This window comes from Lampetra fluviatilis, chromosome 26, assembly GCF_964198595.1.
Source record: "Lampetra fluviatilis chromosome 26, kcLamFluv1.1, whole genome shotgun sequence".
NCBI lineage: Eukaryota > Metazoa > Chordata > Hyperoartia > Petromyzontiformes > Petromyzontidae > Lampetra > Lampetra fluviatilis.
Window position 1 is genome coordinate 8,303,025 of NC_136300.1, and position 20,281 is coordinate 8,323,305.

A 20,281-nucleotide genomic window follows, 5' to 3' on the forward strand; every position below is an offset into this window, starting at 1 on the left:
CTCATTCATAATAACTTACACAAAGGCGTATACACAGCTGACACAAGTACGACTGCTAACCACCGAGTGTGCACTCTTAACAGCGTTGTCTTATATTCTTAGGTTTTTTCGGTAAAGTCACGTAGCTAAAAAATTAATAAAAGTAAAATAAAAATAAAATAAAAATCACGACGTTTCGGAGGCAGCACAAGCTTCCGTCTTCAGGTGGAACCGTCACAGCACGCTTGCTGTATCAAGTTCCACCTGAAGACGGAAGCTTGTGTTGCCTCCGAAACGTCGTGAACTTTATTTTATTTTTTATTTTACTTTTATTAATTTAAATTTTTTTTACCTACGTGACTTTACCGAAAAAACCAAAGAATATTAATCCTTGCAGTCACGAAAGCTTCAAATCTAGCGTTGTCTTATTTCTGCGTTCGCTACCATGGGTGTGGAACAACAACAACAACGTTCAGGGAAGCATCATCCCGTCTGGAATGCGCTGTATATGTTCACGGTTAAGTGTCAACTGGCTTCTACTTCACTGTCCACTGAGAGTCTAGTTGGGCAGGGGGTGGGGGGGGGATTATTGTTTTCTGCCCCCCACTGCCAGTGAGATTGTACAATAGTCATATATAGTATTACACAAACACAAACATCGCCCACTGAGTAAGGCACATACATCACACGTGCCTGCATAGCATAGTGGCATAACACAATCTGAATTAGGTTTATTCCGCAAATAATTTATCCTTAACCCTGCGCGAAAACATGCGTGTGAATGTGTATATGTGGGGAGTGGTGGTGGAGCGGTTAGCGCGCTGCGCTTTGAACCCAGCGACCCAGGTTCGATTCCTGCTCATGGTCAACACCAGTGGCGATTATCTGAACCGGTCCTGGGCCTCCCCTAGATCGACTCGGCCTCAAATGAGTACCTGGTGCAGTGTGTAAAAACATCGTCACTGGGGAGACAAAGGCGGTCGGGCGTGGAGCTGGTCACCCACCCCTTCGTGTGCCATTCTGCCCTTCATAGGTGCTCGCTGACAGCACTTGCCCCAACAGTCTGTTAAGGCTATACGGGCATCTTTGTTATTTGTGTGTACAAGTGCCACGCGGTTACCCGTGTGCTTTACAACAATCAGTGTCTTTGTCTATAAATATGGTTAGGACATTTACCAATGTACGGGGTGATCCATTTACAGACACCCCAATAAAACAAGAGGCAGAATTACGAAGGTAAAAATAACTGAATGCGTAGCAATAGTCGTTTAGACCACCGACTCAAACAATTGACAAAATATTACCATTCCAACACTTTTGAGCTAGTCATCTGGATAACGCTTGGAGCGTTTGTACGTGCAACGCACACCTCTGTGCTTTATTGAATACATTTATTTACAGCCTACATTAATATTTTTCGTGGTGGGTTTTTCTTGTCGTTTACATATTTGAATTACATTGTGAGCTGTCGAATGGCACTGCACACTCAAAGTAATTACAGTGCATTCTGCTGAGCTTTTCGTTGCAGTGCACTTATGTGCTCCCAGCCTTCACCAACATGCACTGACCAGCGTGGTGAAGTATGGTCAAATAACCCCAAAAACCCGCACTGTGTGGCAAGGCCCTCATCCAGCAGTGGACTGAAAAAGGGTCGCCACGTGATTATGATTATATTATGCCGTCCTTGAAAAACATCCTTGGCGTCTGAGGTTGCTCGGGAAAACTTTGAACCTGAACCGATGTGGCCGCAGAGCTGCAACATCATCGGCAGGATTGATGGGGCACACGCCATGTGATCTACGTCATCACAATATGAACACCGAACTCGTGCATAGTTGGAACAATAATTGTGACCCGCATAGTGAATAAGATGCCCACACAATTACAATTCAACCTACCCTCATAGGTCAAGGGACAATTAAATTAACCGAGAATCTCACATACTCGAGCAAAGTTTTTGGTGCCTTGTGTTTAACATTCAGACAAGAAGGCGGATGCCAGAAAAATCAGCCCTTGCTGGACTCGAAGGGTTGTACATCCGTAAATAAATGTCTTTACCGCTATGAATAGTTTACATTTTTTTTCAATGCGTTAAAGGAAGACGCGACCTATAAATAAACATTGTGTGATTGTTTTTATTATTATTAATGAATTAAAACTACGTTTATCAGTGGCAAAGCAGCACTTTACAAGTGCTCGTGTAAAATTAATTTCAGGTCACCTTGGGGCCCTCACCCAATTGGCTCCTTGAACCTTCCCGCTGCGCGTCATGATGCAGCTGCAGCACGGGGTCTTCCATCTCGTCGTTAACGTTACGGCCATCAAAAAGCAGCAACGTCACCATAGTATGCCGTGTCACATGACCATGACGTCCAGTTCCTTCTTCTCACGAGTGAAGCTTTACACTCGTGACACGGCCTCGGTGTACATCTACAACATAATAAATTAAACTTTTCTTTGCGTCTTCCTTCAAGCTCATTCAAGTTACTTATTTATTCACAAGGGGTAGATAAAATCGCACTGATAAACCACAGCAGACCCTCCTCGTCATCTGCTCCAGGCTCATTTATCAGACGAGTTGTACAAAGCTAAGCCTCGTTTCCTCACCGGGGCGAGGGTCTGTGCCCACAGTCGTCATTGGTCATACTCCGAAGGTATGCTGCGCACGAAGTAACGATGATGATCACCGTTTCAAACAATGCTCGGCTCCAATGTGTGCCCGTGTTCACCAAACGACACTGGACGGTGGGAAGGGAGGGGGAAGCGTGTCTATTACAGAAGTGCCGCTTGGTCCTGGAAATGAGTGAGCCGTAGCCCGCCAGCTCACCCCGCCAGCTCACCCCGAGACCGCACCGGCCCACCCCGTCACCCGCGATCAGAGGGCGAAGGCGAGGTCCTGCCCATTGGCGCTCCGCATGTGCACGTCGCCCAGCTCCGGCAGCGTGGCCTGCAGCCGCTCGACGGCCTCCAGCGTGACGCGGCCGCACCGCGACACGTCCAACGAACGCAGCCACGGGCAGCTCGCGGCCAGGGCGTCCAGGACGCTGCGGGGGGCAGGGGGGGGGGGCACACGCACCGGCGCGATTCGTCGCACTTATTCCAACAGCGATGCTACCGCGGTGCGACGGTGAAGCACGGTGGGCTGGATACAACTCCTGAGTGGCTCCGGTGAGATTTGGATGAAGCAATACGTCCTAGATTGTCGACTGAACCGAAATTGCTTGAAGCTGCTAAGTGCAATGTCAGAGTCTGCAATACACAATGTAAGCCATGTTTCATAGTTGGAGACAGTCTGGGAAATGTATAATTTAAAGGCATGAAACCTTGGCCTGACGTTCCATATATTACGATTAAAAAAACCTTTACAGTTAGTGAAAATTTGACTGTATAGGCATCATTCTGTACTAGACACCCACCACAGTTCAAGGCGATGAGGCGAGCTGTCGAAGCAGTACTGAAAGTAGGTTGTTGTTGACTTATTTGCGTGGAGGTTTGAATGTTAGCCTCTCCTTTGACTTGGTTTTAAGAGGTAATTTCCTTTCACCCCACATGGAAACACTCAATTAGTTACATGTTTCAAGTCAAATCCTCTTATATATTTGTCTTGAGACTCCCAGACACTTGAATTCACTAACAATAGCATGATTACAAGCTTCGGTAATGCCGCAGTGGATCTGGCCGTGTGGTGCTACAGAAAAGCGTTCAACTCGGAATCGGGAAGATGCGAATTCAAATCTCGTTTGGGGGTTGACCGCTAATCATTTAACCACAGATAAAAATGGTACCACTTTGTGGGAAGTGAGGGGCTAGTCCAAGGGGTCGGCAACCAAAACAACAAGAGCCATTTTTTTCAAATTCAGTCAAAAACTCAATATTTCAAGAGCCGCACGGCATGTGAATATGAGATCGTCCATAATAAATAACGTCACAAAACAGTCCTTAGTCGGCAGCCTTAGCAGGTCGCCGACCCCCGGACTCGCCTCTGCAACCGGATTGTAGCGTTGCTCGATTGTGCAGTGGCAAAGAAATACGAGCCGGCCCGGAGGCACGGGTTAACCCTGGAAGCTCCTGTGAACGCGCGGGTTAACCCTGGAAGCTCGTGTGAACGCGCGGGTTAACCCTGGAAGCTCGTGTGAACGCGCGGGTTAACCCTGGAAACTCCTGTGAACACGTGGGTTAACCCTGGAAACTCCTGTGAACGCGCGGGTTAACCCTGGAAACTCCTGTGAACGCGCGGGTTAACCCTGGAAACTCCTGTGAACGCGCGGGTTAACCCTGGAAACTCCTGTGAACGCGCGGGTTAACCTTGGAAGCTCGTGTGAATGCGCGGGTTAACCCTGGAAGCTCGTGTGAACGTGCGGGTTAACCCTGGAAGCTCCTGTGAATGCGCGGGTTAACCCTGGAAACTCCTGTGAATGCGTGGGTTAACCCTGGAAACTCCTGTGAACACGTGGGTTAACCCTGGAAACTCCTGTGAACGCGCGGGTTAACCTTGGAAGCTCGTGTGAATGCGCGGGTTAACCCTGGAAGCTCGTGTGAACGTGCGGGTTAACCCTGGAAGCTCCTGTGAATGCGCGGGTTAACCCTGGAAACTCCTGTGAACGCGCGGGTTAACCCTGGAAGCTCCTGTGAATGCGCGGGTTAACCCTGGAAGCTCGTGTGAATGCGCAGGTTAACCCTGAAAGCTCCTGTGAACGCGTGGGTTAACCCTGGAAGCTCGTGTGAACGCGCGGGTTAACCCTGGAAGCTCCTGTGAACGCGCGGGTTAACCCTGAAAGCTCCTGTGAACGCGTGGGTTTACCCTGGAAGCTCGTGTGAATGCGCGGGTTAACCCTGGAAGCTCCTGTGAACGCGTGGGTTAACCCTGGAAGCTCCTGTGAATGCGCGGGTTAACCCTGGAAGCTCGTGTGAACGCGCGGGTTAACCCTGGAAGCTCCTGTGAACGCGCGGGTTAACCCTGGAAGCTCGTGTGAACGCGCGGGTTAACCCTGGAAGCTCCTGTGAACGCGCGGGTTAACCCTGCAAGCTCGTGTGAACGCGCGGGTTAACCCTGCAAGCTAGTGTGAACGCGCGGGTTAACCCTGGAAGCTCCTGTGAATGCGCGGGTTAACCCTGGAAACTCCTGTGAACACGTGGGTTAACCCTGGAAACTCCTGTGAACACGCGGGTTAACCTTGGAAGCTCGTGTGAATGCGCGGGTTAACCCTGGAAGCTCGTGTGAACGTGCGGGTTAACCCTGGAAGCTCCTGTGAATGCGCGGGTTAACCCTGGAAACTCCTGTGAACGCGCGGGTTAACCCTGGAAGCTCCTGTGAATGCGCGGGTTAACCCTGGAAGCTCGTGTGAATGCGCAGGTTAACCCTGAAAGCTCCTGTGAACGCGTGGGTTAACCCTGGAAGCTCGTGTGAATGCGCGGGTTAACCCTGGAAGCTCCTGTGAACGCGCGGGTTAACCCTGAAAGCTCCTGTGAACGCGTGGGTTTACCCTGGAAGCTCGTGTGAATGCGCGGGTTAACCCTGGAAGCTCCTGTGAACGCGTGGGTTAACCCTGGAAGCTCCTGTGAATGCGCGGGTTAACCCTGGAAGCTCGTGTGAACACGCGGGTTAACCCTGGAAGCTCCTGTGAACGCGCGGGTTAACCCTGGAAGCTCGTGTGAACGCGCGGGTTAACCCTGGAAGCTCCTGTGAACGCGCGGGTTAACCCTGCAAGCTCGTGTGAACGCGCGGGTTAACCCTGGAAGCTCGTGTGAACGCGCGGGTTAACCCTCGAAGCTCGTGTGAACACGCGGGTTAACCCTGGAAGCTCGTGTGAACACGCGGAATAACCCTGCAAGCTCGTGTGAACACGCGGGTTAACCCTGGAAGCTCGTGTGAACACGCGGGTTAACCCTGCAAGCTCGTGTGAACGCGCGGGTTAACCCTGCAAGCTCGTGTGAACGTGCGGGTTAACCCTGCAAGCTCATGTGAACGCGCGGGTTAACCCTGCAAGCTCGTGTGAACGCGCGGGTTAACCCTGGAAGCTCGTGTGAACGTGCGGGTTAACTCTGGAAGCTCCTGTGAATGCGCGGGTTAACCCTGGAAACTCCTGTGAACGCGCGGGTTAACCCTGGAAGCTCCTGTGAATGCGCGGGTTAACCCTGGAAGCTCGTGTGAACGCGCAGGTTAACCCTGAAAGCTCCTGTGAACGCGTGGGTTAACCCTGGAAGCTCGTGTGAACGCGCGGGTTAACCCTGGAAGCTCCTGTGAACGCGCGGGTTAACCCTGAAAGCTCCTGTGAACACGTGGGTTTACCCTGGAAGCTCGTGTGAACGCGCGGGTTAACCCTGGAAGCTCCTGTGAACGCGTGGGTTAACCCTGGAAGCTCCTGTGAACGCGCGGGTTAACCCTGGAAGCTCGTGTGAACGCGCGGGTTAACCCTGGAAGCTCCTGTGAACGCGCGGATTAACCCTGCAAGCTCGTGTGAACGCGCGGGTTAACCCTGCAAGCTCGTGTGAACGCGCGGGTTAACCCTGCAAGCTCGTGTGAACGCGCGGGTTAACCCTGCAAGCTAGTGTGAACGCGCGGGTTAACCCTGCAAGCTCGTGTGAACGCGCGGGTTAACCCTGGAAGCTCGTGTGAACGTGCGGGTTAACCCTGCAAGCTCATGTGAACGCGCGGGTTAACCCTGCAAGCTCGTGTGAACGCGCGGGTTAACCCTGAAAGCTCCTGTGAACGCGTGGGTTTACCCTGGAAGCTCGTGTGAATGCGCGGGTTAACCCTGGAAGCTCCTGTGAACGCGTGGGTTAACCCTGGAAGCTCCTGTGAATGCGCGGGTTAACCCTGGAAGCTCGTGTGAACGCGCGGGTTAACCCTGGAAGCTCCTGTGAACGCGCGGGTTAACCCTGGAAGCTCGTGTGAACGCGCGGGTTAACCCTGGAAGCTCCTGTGAACGCGCGGGTTAACCCTGCAAGCTCGTGTGAACGCGCGGGTTAACCCTGGAAGCTCGTGTGAACGCGCGGGTTAACCCTCGAAGCTCGTGTGAACACGCGGGTTAACCCTGGAAGCTCGTGTGAACACGCGGAATAACCCTGCAAGCTCGTGTGAACACGCGGGTTAACCCTGGAAGCTCGTGTGAACACGCGGGTTAACCCTGCAAGCTCGTGTGAACGCGCGGGTTAACCCTGCAAGCTCGTGTGAACGTGCGGGTTAACCCTGCAAGCTCATGTGAACGCGCGGGTTAACCCTGCAAGCTCGTGTGAACGCGCGGGTTAACCCTGGAAGCTCGTGTGAACGTGCGGGTTAACTCTGGAAGCTCCTGTGAATGCGCGGGTTAACCCTGGAAACTCCTGTGAACGCGCGGGTTAACCCTGGAAGCTCCTGTGAATGCGCGGGTTAACCCTGGAAGCTCGTGTGAACGCGCAGGTTAACCCTGAAAGCTCCTGTGAACGCGTGGGTTAACCCTGGAAGCTCGTGTGAACGCGCGGGTTAACCCTGGAAGCTCCTGTGAACGCGCGGGTTAACCCTGAAAGCTCCTGTGAACACGTGGGTTTACCCTGGAAGCTCGTGTGAACGCGCGGGTTAACCCTGGAAGCTCCTGTGAACGCGTGGGTTAACCCTGGAAGCTCCTGTGAACGCGCGGGTTAACCCTGGAAGCTCGTGTGAACGCGCGGGTTAACCCTGGAAGCTCCTGTGAACGCGCGGATTAACCCTGCAAGCTCGTGTGAACGCGCGGGTTAACCCTGCAAGCTCGTGTGAACGCGCGGGTTAACCCTGCAAGCTCGTGTGAACGCGCGGGTTAACCCTGCAAGCTAGTGTGAACGCGCGGGTTAACCCTGCAAGCTCGTGTGAACGCGCGGGTTAACCCTGGAAGCTCGTGTGAACGTGCGGGTTAACCCTGGAAGCTCCTGTGTATGCGCGGGTGCGGAGTCGTGAGGATACCTGTCGGAGAGCTGCTCGCAGCAGGACAGGTCGAGGTGACGCAGCCGGCGGAGCAGCGGGGCGGCCGCCGCCAGGCCCCCGTCGCTCAGGCGGTAGCAGCCGGCGAGCGACAGGCGCTCGAGGGAGGGGCAGCCGCGGCTCAGCGCGAGCAGCGCCGCGTCGGACAGCTCGCACAGGTGGGACACGTGCAGGCAGCGCAGCTCTGGGAACCGCAGCACCTGCGCACGCCCCCGCCACACACGCCACGCGTGTCACCAGCGCAGTTGCGCCCGCGCTCAACTCATCTGGTCCAACACCATGTGAGACTAGGCTCTAAGGAAAGCTGTCTCGGGTGTGGACCAATCAATTTCAAGGACAGTGCAAATATTATCAGAGTTATGTTTTTTGTTTGCATTATGGCTGTAGGTATTGTGGTCTATGCAAACATGACTCCTTGTAAAAGATAGACGGGTAAAAAACAATTGTCGGGCCCAAACTTGTTTCAATAAACTATTTTTTTTATTTTACAAGGTTAAGGACCGCTGAGCTCTATGGCTCTTTTTCAGAAGCAACCCGGCTACCACAAATGACAGCTCAATTAAGTGGCTTGTCACGTGGAAATGTATAGCAACTAAATACTCTAAACGCACGTTTAGAGGTATGTATGTTGAATTATTTCGCACCGTACGTAGCCAACCGTGCTAATCGGAGGTGCGGGGGAAGTACAAACAAGTGTGCAGGGAAAAACCGGAGCTACCCGGAGAAAAATCCACACGATCGAACCCACGACCTGCTGCATACCAGACGAGGGAGAGTTAACATCTCGCCACCGTGGCAGAATCAAGATGAAGATCAAGGTTGCCGCCACGGCAAAAGCCGTGGATTGCCTGCCGCCACACCGCGAAATGCAAACCAACAACGAGCTACGTTTTGTTGTAGCTACGCGTGGAGGCGATGCGCTGCGGTCTGTGCAACCTCGGTTTGAAGCTTTCTTCACGAATGACGCGGAGTGCCAACGACATCACTCCCACACATTGTAATTAGGCATGTGAAGAAAGTTCACCTCCTAATCCGGGAATGTGGTGAATTTTAAAGTCCCCGTTCGGGGTAAAGAATCAAATATGATTAAATGCAGTGTCGTTTAATCTTTTTTTTCTGCCACGTTTATAATCTTAGCACCAAAAGGTATATTCACATGATTTGTATATTCAACTATCAATTCTTATTCGCACCATTTGATGCACGTATCACGAATGCACCGTTCATTTGTGGTGGAATAAATCAAGGAAGCGTTACGTTGCAGTTTTAACACAGCACCCATGTGGCGATGACGTGAGGCCACGTGATGATGGAGCACCTGAAGGTAATGTTAAACGATTTTTTTTTCTCATTACCTGAGCTTCACACTTACCAGCCTAGCTACATATCTACAAGAGACACCTGTAAACAAGAGAAGCCTGTCTCTTGTTTGGTGGTCATCTGTTTCGGCTTGTCATAGAAGTGGCCAAACAAGGTCAGGCAACCCGCCTGATGTCAAGCTCTCTTCATTTGATCAGCAAGTCTTCCCCTCTTTCACAGAAAGCAAAGCTCACGTTGCAACGCGTCGTGCTGACCGAGTGACTGCAATCGTGGACTGCACGAGCTGCTGGAGAGAAGCCCGTCACTCTATCCCGTCGCCCGCCGAGTTGACGACGCCGCCGCCACCACCGTCGTCGTCGCTCGCGGGTTAACGCGTTGGCCGGCGACGACGGTCGCCCCAAATTTGACCCCGGGTCGATCACAACCTTCGGTCTGCGGGGCGGCGAGTCGCTCACCTGCGTGAGGCTGGCGTCCGTGAGCCGGAAGCAGTTGGCGAGGTCGAGTTCGGCGAGCTGGGAGAGGGCGCTCAGCCGGGGCCCCACCTCGCCCGCCTCCACCTCCGCCGGCGACGGCGGCGCCAAATCTTCCGGCCACACGGGCGGCGGGGAGAAGAAGCCGATGTTGCCAAACGAGCGGCTGAACTTGGGCCCGGACGAACTCTGCCAACGGTCACACGCACGGGGCGGCGCTCATCAGCCGACGGTGACCGGTGCCAGTGCTGACCGAGGATAAACAAAAGGCAAAGATCCCCCGTACAGCCTACATGGGCTGTTGGGGCAAGTGGTTTTAGCAAGCAGCTATGATGGCCGGCACGGTACACGAGGGTGTGGGTAACCAGCACTGCGCCCGGCCATCTTCGTCTCCCCGGTGGCGATGTATACACACCACATCAGGTACTCATTTGAGGCAGAGTCAACCTAGGGGAGACCCAGAACCGGTTCAGATAATCGTCACTGGTGGCCGTGAGCGGGAATCGAACTCGGTTCGACAGGTTCAAAGCGCAGTGCCCGAACCGCTACACTACCACTCCCCACACCCGCTAGATAGAGGGGCTGATACGGATGGTACAAGGGCCTATGGAAAAAAAGCCATCGGATTGATCTAGAAGGCAATAAGCGACCTTAATGAAGCTGTATTGTGTTGGTACTTGGTTCCCGTGAAGTGTGACGTGAATTTTAAGAAAAGTTTTGTCTCGCACCTCGAGCCGCTCGTACGCAGCGCACGTAGCGCACGCTGATCACAACTAAACCACTTTTTGAGAAGCTAAAAGAGGTTGTCCTATAGACAGAGTGATCTCATATAGTAATAGGAATCTTACTCGTGTAATACAGTGGCTTGGGTCAACCAACAGATGAGCTTCGCCCAACACTCATTCAAACAGGAAAGACACCACCTTTGGACCAATTCACGTGGTGTAGAATCTCACTTTTCATTTGATTTTACAAAAACAAGCGGACGCATCTATTATGGAAACTATGGGAAATTACTCATGGAAGTGCAACATTTCACTGATTTACGAATGTGGCACTTTGATCTTTGACATAAACAGCAGCAGCAGTGGATATGCATGTATGTTGAACTTCTTTTTGCACCGTAAGTAGCCAACCGTGCTAATGGGAGATGGGGGGGGAAACAACAACCTCAACACAAAAAAATCTGTTCTTAAAGAAATGAGTTTTCAATCTCGAGTGCCAGTCCACAGTGCGAGAGGGCTACCGTGTGGCTGCTGGGCAACAACGGCTGTAAGCAGGGCTTCTCTATGCCCAGCAGGCCCCAGTCGGTGAGCTCGCGGCACCAGGCAAGACGAAGCACCCGCAGGGTGGCCAGGCTCGTGCTGATGGCGCGCACGCTGGCGTCCGTGACGGCCACGCACGACGAGAGGTCCAGCTCCCGCAGAGACGCACCCAGCGCAACCGCCAGTGACACCACGCTCGAGGCCTGCGTGCGGGACACACGGTGGCACGTGACATGCACGCAGGACACACGGTGGCCCGTGAGATACACACGGGAATGGACATGGGACGCACAGGATACAAGGGACAAACTACGCAGATGCTTGCACTAAACCCCACTCTCACATTGAAAGCTGTTTTGAAGTTTTTGAAATTAGATTTCAATTTGCCAACATTTGCAATCCTACGACACGTACATGTGCACAACAATGCATCTGAAGACATTGTAAATGAAGACAGACTTGGATGACTTGTACAATTTTCAGTGCTGAGGGAATGCCATGATGGAGTAGAAATAACTAAGTTACTGTGCTTGTGAGAATCAAGACACTTGGACAGGTGAGTATGGCCAATCAGGCAGGGGAAAACAGGAACGCCTTAATGTGGGAGTTATAGAGCAGGATGGGGTGAGGCAGGTAGACAGCTATGATGAGATTCATAACGTAGAGACAGCAGCAGACGGGGACCAACCTGCCACTCAAGTGGAGGGAGACCGTGTGATTTGACAGGGGACATAGTTGCTGGAGCAGAGGGCATAACGGGGGACAACTAGATTCAGCAAAGCCTTTAGCACTCAAAATGGATTTTAAGGTCGCATCTCTGTAGCACGGTTGGCTACGTACGGTCCAAAATAAGTTCAACATGCATACATACGAAGAAGAGGACATCGTGAACGGTGTCGTACTGTGATATTGCAGTAGCGCAGGCTCAGCTCCTGCAGCGGCGCGAACGCCATTCCTTGTTCTCCTTCAACCTCTGCCCTGAGCGGAGGCCTTTCCCCCGCCATCACGCTCGCTCCGTCCCGATTGCAGCTGCCTTTGTCCCACAGGCCCTTGCCCGTCAGCTGGTGGCACTCCGGCACGGAGAGGGCTGTGAGGCAAGGCAGGCAGGCCAGGCTGGACAGGCCCGCGTCTGTCAGGTGGCGTAGGTGGCCCATCCCGAGACGACGGAGGCCAGGAAGGCCCAGCGACACGGCCAGGGCCGCTTTGTCCGTGAGCAGCACGCACCCGCTCATGTCCAGCACCTCAAGGAACGGCTGAGCAGTTACAATGGCCTGCAGAGACACGCATGTGCACCGAGAAACTGACTCGGGCCTAAAGTCCCGGTTTTTGCCAGGATTAGCCTGTTCTTGAGGTGACGTGCCTTAATGAAGTCTAATTGAGTATTTGGTGTAAAATAAATTGTAAAATATATGCTAGTGCTCATTTTATGGAACTTGGAGCAGGTCAAACACTGACCAGCTTTTGAAATTGCATCATTCCACCTGCGAGCCATACTCTTAAAATTGTGCAGCTAAGATTTGGAAGGCCCAGGCATCAGGCTACGACGAAGGTAGGTATTTAGACAGGGAGCCCTATTTCTTGATTTGCACAAGGGGCCATGCAAACCACGCTACGCCATTGGTTGGCAACACTGCCAGGAAATTTAATTCGCATGACTGTAATGCAGCAGCTGTGCTCAAGCCATCATTGAGATGTTTGCCCGTCGGATACAAAAACAACAGCAGCAGCGCCGGTTTTGCTGTTGTTGTTGCACCGGTCACAACTGTGGCCATGCCTGCCTCTCTCGTGCCGGCCACGAGCCAATCCAAGCACGAGCGCTGACCCCCACCACCACGCCCTCAGCAACGCCACTGTCGATTACGGCAGACTACCAGGAAGATAAGTGTGACGTTGGCTTCTTGAGAAAGGCTTGGGCTCGAAGGAAATGGCTAACCTGCACCGCGGCGTCCGAGAGATCCTTGCAGTCACGCAGGAGAAAGGAGGTGAGACGCAGCCCAGGGACGCTGACGATGGCGCGAGCTGTCTGCATCGTGAGCCCCAGGCCACTCAGGTCCAGGCCGGTGAGGGTGTCTGCGTGCTGCTGCAGGAACGACAGCAGGTTCCGCAGCAACAGCATGGCAGTAGAGTCTTGCGGCCTGCCACTTGGAACAGCGTCCTTTTTTCCTGCAATGCAGTAAGGGTGCTGTGATGTTATTGTTCCCGATGCAATAAAAGGTGCAGCCCTGCATTACTTGCTCATGCCACTGCTGGCAGAAGGGCCTTCACGAGAGGAAGCTCTAGAGAGCTCCTCTGGAGTGTATTTGGCCTACTCTTCCATGCTAGCCAGACTTCTCGGAAGATGTGGGAGGACCCACACTTTACTCCACCACACACAACCTGCTGATTGACCAACTGTGGTGTGTCCGTTTATACTTCTGGGTCCACTGAGGCTGGAGGATTAATAAACTTGCATTGTTTCAACTGGTGCTCCAGGTAATTGATTGAACCGGTGTGCAAATCAGAACATCAAGAAAGCATCCTGATATGATACGATATGTTCTCTGAAGAAGCTCCCAAAACCTGGAGTGAGACATTAGACCTAATGGTGCAGAACAAAGCAGTACAACCCAAAAACGCACCAGAGAGCTAGATGACCGTTTAGGTTGGTAAGCACAAAAAAGGTGCCCGTTTTCTCCGCAGTTCGATCATTCTTCTCATGGCACCTCTCACCATTGTGGCTGCTGTAGGGGTAGAAATCGAAGGTCATGTGGCACCCGGCGAGTGACAGGTGGCTCAGGTGCGGCGTGAGCGACACCAGGCGGTTGAACGTGCTGTCTGAGAGGTAGCGGAGCCCGGCGAGGGACAGCCGCTGCAGGTTCCGTAGACCCGGGCGGGCGAGCTCGCACTCCTCGGGGCGGCCCAACAGCATGCCCGGCATGAAGAGGCCATCGCAGCCCGTGAGGTCGAGGGAAAGCAGCCGCGGGCAGTGCTGCAGCACGGCCGGCAAGACCGCCTCCTGCAGCGCCGCTCCACGCAGCGCCAGCTGCTCCAGCGAAGGGCCCAGGCGGCGGGCGGCGAGCTCGAGTGCCTGTTGGGTGGTGGGATTCCTTGGCGTGATATTCGATGTTTTGCTCCACCTGCTGAGAGCTTCTTCTGAAACTGAGTAGGCCATATGTACCGGCGTCACGGTCCAAATTTGCCAAATGTGCGCTCCGAGTCTCCGTGTATTAAGGAGGGAATGCGGGACTCACTACTTCCACATTTCGCCCTAAAGTGCATTTTACCTGTTTTTGTCTTTTAATTTGTTATTTCAATTTTTAGTACCGCCTTGAGTAGGGGTGATATTTCATTTCAAATAAAACCTTAAACCTTTAAACATTTTATAAGCTCCCCACTACTTACTCAACCTGGAGCCACATAGCAATTGCGGCCCCCTACTACGAAACCACTGCAGACTTAAGCCCGTGAAACATACCGCCTTCGCATTAGCTTCGGGGCGATGAGAATGGCGTGACTACAAATGTACCCGAGATGGTTAGCCAGCAGCCGTGGCGGGCGGCATCACCTGCCGGGCGGCGTGCGATCCGTCCGTGCAGGTGAGCACCGCGCTTATGCTGGCGCGCGACGGCACGCCGCTCGCGCTCCACGCATCGGCCCAGCCCAGTTCGCCACCGCACCCCACCGCCAGGTTGTACAACACATCCTTCTGGGGTAGAAGGGAGCGACGGGGAAGGAAAGGATTAATTAATCGAGTAAAATGTGTTCTCGTGCTCATGGTACATGCCGTTGATTAGTGTGTCAGTAATTTGTCATCAAAGAAATGTATACAAAATAATGTGGTTAGTCGTCGTGATGACATCTCATCCGACAACCGTAGATGACATCCCTGCCCATATGCAAAACAAATATATTGGCCATCCTGATAAAAAAATATCTGTACAGCTTTCTGCAATATTTTACTGTCTTTTTTTGGATTTTCTGTTTGCACATAGTCACTTTAAGATGTTTTCTTGTTCGTGTTTTTGTTTTTTGTTTGTTGCGGTTGCATCCGATTCAAGAGCTGAATGGCTCGCAGGGCTATACCTAATAAATGTACTCGAACTTGAAATAACACATTATACTCAGTGTAAATGTGTATCTCTGTTAATGCAACTTTTGCAATTGCTGGGGGTTTGAACGATATATTGTACACAGACATAAGTAAATGTACAGCCCTTTTATAAATCCACTGGTGGATAAGTGTTTCTCCACACTACGCAGATCGTGGGGGTTATTTGGCCAAACATCATCATGCTGGGCAGTGAGAGATGGTGAAGGCAGTGAGAGATGGTGAAGGCAGTGAGAGATGGTGAAGGCAGTGAGAGATGGTGAAGGCAGTGAGAGATGGTGAAGGCAGTGAGAGACAGTGAAGGCAGTGAGAGATGGTGAAGGCAGTGAGAGATGGTGAAGGCAGTGAGAGATGAAGACAGTGAGAGATGGTGAAGGCCGTGAGAGATGGTGAAGGCAGTGAGAGATGGTGAAGGCAGTGAGAGATGGTGAAGGCAGTGCGCATAGAGCATAAAATTGCAACAATACAATTGATTTTGCTGAAATGGTATCTGCTCCCCATCACAAAGCCTGGATAGCCAAGCAAAATCCACTCTCAGTGCTACTCAGCTTCTGAGATTTTGACGAGATCGGGAGCATTCTGTGTGATTGGTCATCGGCGTGGGGCGGATCGTTACATGTCTACAAAAGACAGTAATTGTACAACAGCAAACTGAGTCTTCACCCATCAGTGTGGGCCCTAGTGGCTCAGTGTGAGATGGTACCTGTAGCGTGTGGTCCAAGGAGGACTGGTACCAAGCCTTGTTCACCAGCGATGCCTCTCGCCTCTCCGCCACCGACAGAAGGCTCATGATCCGAGTTATCACCTGTGAGAGTTGTACATCATGCAATTCACAATGTACATTATGGTGGCAGGAACTGAATTGTACCGAGATCTGCTTCCGGTATTGTATTGAAATGTATTACAGTAAAATGCGCAGTTTTTCGAGGCCTAGGTTGTCGGAGAAATACTGAGCGTCAAGGTTTGTGTAAGATACAAACTTCATACATGTAAGCGTGTGACCCTAAGGGGAGACTGGTCCTCATACCAAAGTGTGTTTCGTAAACATCACTGTGTACACAACATAGGGATAATCTACTACGTAATGGTTTACACCAAGCATGGGCATCAGGGTTCTTGTAAGCAACTTGTGTAGAGACAAGGGTTGCAATGAAGGGTCATTGCCCGAAATTGTAAAATATATTTAAAACATATATTATACATTTTGATTTAAAGCTTTCGTGACTGCAGGGATTCATATTCTTGGTTCTTTCGGTAAAGTCACGTAGAAGGGAAATAATAAAAATATAAAACAATAAAATTCTCACGACGTTTCGATTGCTACACAAGCAATCATCATCAGGTGTGAAAACCACAGCAAGAAAATGTTATTGTTTCCCTTCTACGTGACTTTACCGAAAGAACCAATAACATCTATTATGTATTTTGAGACAGTGTTATTGACAAATGTGTTGGGTATTTTTGCTATTTGTGGTTGAGCACCACTGCCAACGCAGTATCACCAACTAATTAGTTTAAGGGGAGAATAAGTTTAATAGAGGTGGCACAGTGGTGCACACACTGTGCCGTGAAGCTGGCAGTGTTGCCACCTTTCCCACAGACCAACCCAAGGCATGTCTCAGTCGGTCTAGGTCTCATGCCTGTCAACCCACACGGTTTACCCGTAGCCTTGTCCAGGGAAATTGAGTTTTCAGGTCCATATGGTGTACAGTCGTTTCAATACGAGCAATTTTGTTTGTCTATTTGTTTGTGTTTCTCCCTTGTGATGGGACTTTGTAGGATGAACGTTGAGATTTATAAGGGCACAGGGTGACCAATAAGGTCTGACTTTGTCTGAAATAAGGTAGGGGGTGCTGATCAGGGGTTGACAGGTATGAGGTCTATCAAAACTGTCTAGTACAGTATATTGTAAAACATAATTGCAAGCCACTACCACCAGATCTCAGTTGAAATCTATCCCTGCCACCCAAACATAGATGCCAATTCATAATAGAGGGGTTTTTTTGGGTTAGATCACGTAAATATATAAATGTGTCGTTAAAACCCGCCACCACCCGACACAGCCAACTAGTAAGGGTTGTCACGTAAATGTTGTGACATTTAAATGTTGTAGCTTGGCTCTCCAGCACACCGGTGTGCTGTACTAGTGACGAATTGGCATGTTCTGTTTACGTGACAACCCTTACTAGTTGGCTGTGTCGGGTGGTGGCGGGTTTTAACGACACATTTATATATTTACGCAATCTAACCCCAAAAAAACTCCTTTATTATGGTTGATATTGGTCGCGAAAGCCTACATGTATATAGATTCCAATTCCCAAACTGCCTGGATCAAACCCGGACAGGTGGCAACCCTAGAACCCCATCATCTGAGTTTGATTCCTGGCCATGGCAAACACCAGTGACAAGTGACATCTGAACCATTTGTGGACCCCCGCATCACCAACTCGCACTGATCAGCTTGCGATATTGTCAAACAACGGCCACAACCGACATGGCGTGGAGGAGGCCTTCATGCAGCGGAAACAGTTTCGAGGCGGTGAAAATGTCGCAAGTGTGCACATCCTTGCAGCAACGGCTTCGCGTGCTTTTGGATGAGTTTCTGCGGCCGTCTGGAATGATCTTCCTTCCGATGTTAGGAAGCCACCGGAGCTCTCCACTTTTAAATCTCGATTGAAAACTAATTTCTTTAAAACTGCTTTTTGTGTTTAGTTCGTTGTCCTTCCCTCGCACATCCGATTTGCACGGCTGTCTACGTACGGTGCGAAAGAAGTTCAACATAAATTTGTATTTAAAGCTTTCGTGACTGCAGGGATTCATATGCTTGGTTCTTTCGGTAAAGTCACGTGACTTTACCGAAAGAACCAAGAATATGAGTTCAACATACAGATATACACTTACATCAAGCCCAGCGGTCTTTCAATCAGTCACTGGGCTCCCCCCCCCCTCCACGTCACCAGGGCAATAAAAACCTTCCTGTTTACACATGTCACGTGTAAGAAGGCCACCTGTGCATACCCCAGTGATTCTTACTCGACACCCTTTGCTCCTTCACCTGATGGTTGGTGGAACCAGAGCTGTTGGCGAGTGGGGGCAGCGGTTTAAGATCAATGTCCATTTGGGGAAAATAGAAATGTGGCAATATGTCACTGCGCTGGTCAGTTCGAGTTGGTAAGCACACCTGCCCAAAATGTGATAACTACTTAGAGTGATAATGCGATTAGGGTTCACTATAGCAACCTACTACCACGATTGCATCACAATGGTCTTCATAATATTGGGCAAAAACATATATACTGTATATAGTACTTTACGAAAGAAGTCTTGTCGAGATCTGACAGTCAAATGCAAAAGGAAGTGTGACACTATTAACTACAATGACTGGTTCTCTTAAACATCTTAAGTATGTTCCCTCAGTTTGTTGCTAAACAGTCATGTACAGTAACAGCCGGTAAGGACTGGGTAGAAAAAAGCACGAAAAAGTTCCTTTGAAGTCAAAATACACCTCTAAAGATAACGACAAACGCCTCTACAAGTTTCCAAAGGCTGCATTATCCCCTTATGAAACCCTCAAATCCGCAAGACCTTCATGTGTAATCTGCTAACACGTGCACAATTTTAATTAACAATTCGATGCAAAATGTTTTCGCTGTATTGTATAAGCAAATGTTGTACTGTACGCATTTTTGCAAAAACTGATGACATCACATGCTAGTTTCACTGTTTTTCATGGACGATTTAATCCAAAATACAACCGACGTTTCGAGCAATGACCCTATTCCCATCACAATTCATCTGGTCGTTTGGCCTGGATGTGAGAGCTCAGCAGATGAAGGGCTTTAAATCGCCGCTCAACAAGCATTAGATGCCGCCCAACGTGAAGACTGAGTTCGTGATAGAAATTCCACATTCCTATGGCAAGGAAAGGTATCTCCCGAGGGCAACTTCTGACTGATAACTTACCTCCACCGAAAACAGTGGATAGCGCAATATCGTCAGGTTCTACTATTACGATTTGCTTTTTACGTACCGTTCACGCTGCCCAATGGGACATACACAATTGGCTAACGTTTCAGGAAAAGCCCCTTCTTCAGGGTGGAGAACGAGCAGAGAGAATTGACTTGACTGTGGTACAGGAGTCGGGCACTGAGCTACATTTGCTGCAGTGCCGTGGGAGAAAAAAAAACACAGAGGAAGATTTGAAGGTGACATCAACCAGTTTAGATTTAAAGCTATCGTGACTGCAGGGATTCATATTCTTGGTTCTTTCGGTAAAGTCACGTAGAAGGGAAACAATAAAATAATAAAAATAAAACATAATAAAATGAAATTCTCACGACGTTTCGGCCACAACGCAAACAGCCGTCATCAGGTGACTTTACCGAAAGAACCAAGAATATGACATCAACCAGTTTCAAATTGACGTGAATGGTCTTCCCCATTGGCAAACATTATCAAAAGAACATAAAAAAAACATAAATACATACACATTCCCACATCGGTTAAGACTCACAAGATGTATAAAATCCTGACAAGATAGACTGCATAAATGTCTGGTGCAGCAATGTTAATGCTACTTTACCTCGACGGGAAGATCAGGGCTTGACATCTCCAGGTGAAGACGCTGCACCCCAGGTGCGGCAGCTGTCTATGTCACAATCATTTAGTCACTCACCACCCACTCATTCATCCAACACAACCCTCCCACTCCGCTCCTTCACCCCAACCACTTACTCATTCACCCCCCACCCACCGACTCGCACATTCTTCAACAACAACAGCAACACAACCGGCGACGTCAACACGGGGCTTTGTGCCAGGCTCGGTGCACCCTGAGGCCGTCACGTGAAGTGTGGAGGGGACTCGCTGCTGCTGCTGCTGGCAGGACGAGGTCCCGGGAAGAGACACCCTGGGACGGTGTCAACATGACAGCGTGACCGAGACGACTTGACTGACTTGACAGGTTCAACCCCGCTCGCTCGCTCACTCACCCACTCACCCACCCACTCACCCACCCACTGACTCACTCACCCACTCACTCACTCACCCACTCACTCACACACTCACTCACACACTCACTCACCCACCCACTCAACCACTCACTCACCCACTCACTCACCCACCCACTCACTCACCCACTCACTCACTCACTCACCCACCCACTTACTCATCCACCCACCCACCCACCCACTCACTCACACACTCACTCACCCACCCACCCACTCAC

At 50.8% G+C, this 20,281-nt stretch overlaps 1 protein-coding gene across 1 annotated transcript; it reads right to left on the reverse strand.

The window, feature by feature from the left end:
* Positions 1-264: 264 nt before the first annotated feature.
* Positions 265-19,778, reverse strand: LOC144942028 (uncharacterized). Its single transcript, XM_078868644.1, has 10 exons — positions 19,637-19,778; positions 15,758-15,859; positions 14,512-14,652; positions 13,677-14,034; positions 12,901-13,130; positions 11,870-12,238; positions 10,949-11,170; positions 9,688-9,891; positions 7,895-8,112; positions 265-3,023 (listed from the first exon to the last, which is right to left on the reverse strand). Exons 1-10 carry the CDS (start codon positions 19,661-19,663, stop codon positions 2,855-2,857), a joined length of 2,040 nt encoding a protein of 679 aa, XP_078724770.1. The 5' UTR covers positions 19,664-19,778; the 3' UTR covers positions 265-2,854.
* Between the last annotated feature and the right edge of the window lie 503 nt (positions 19,779-20,281).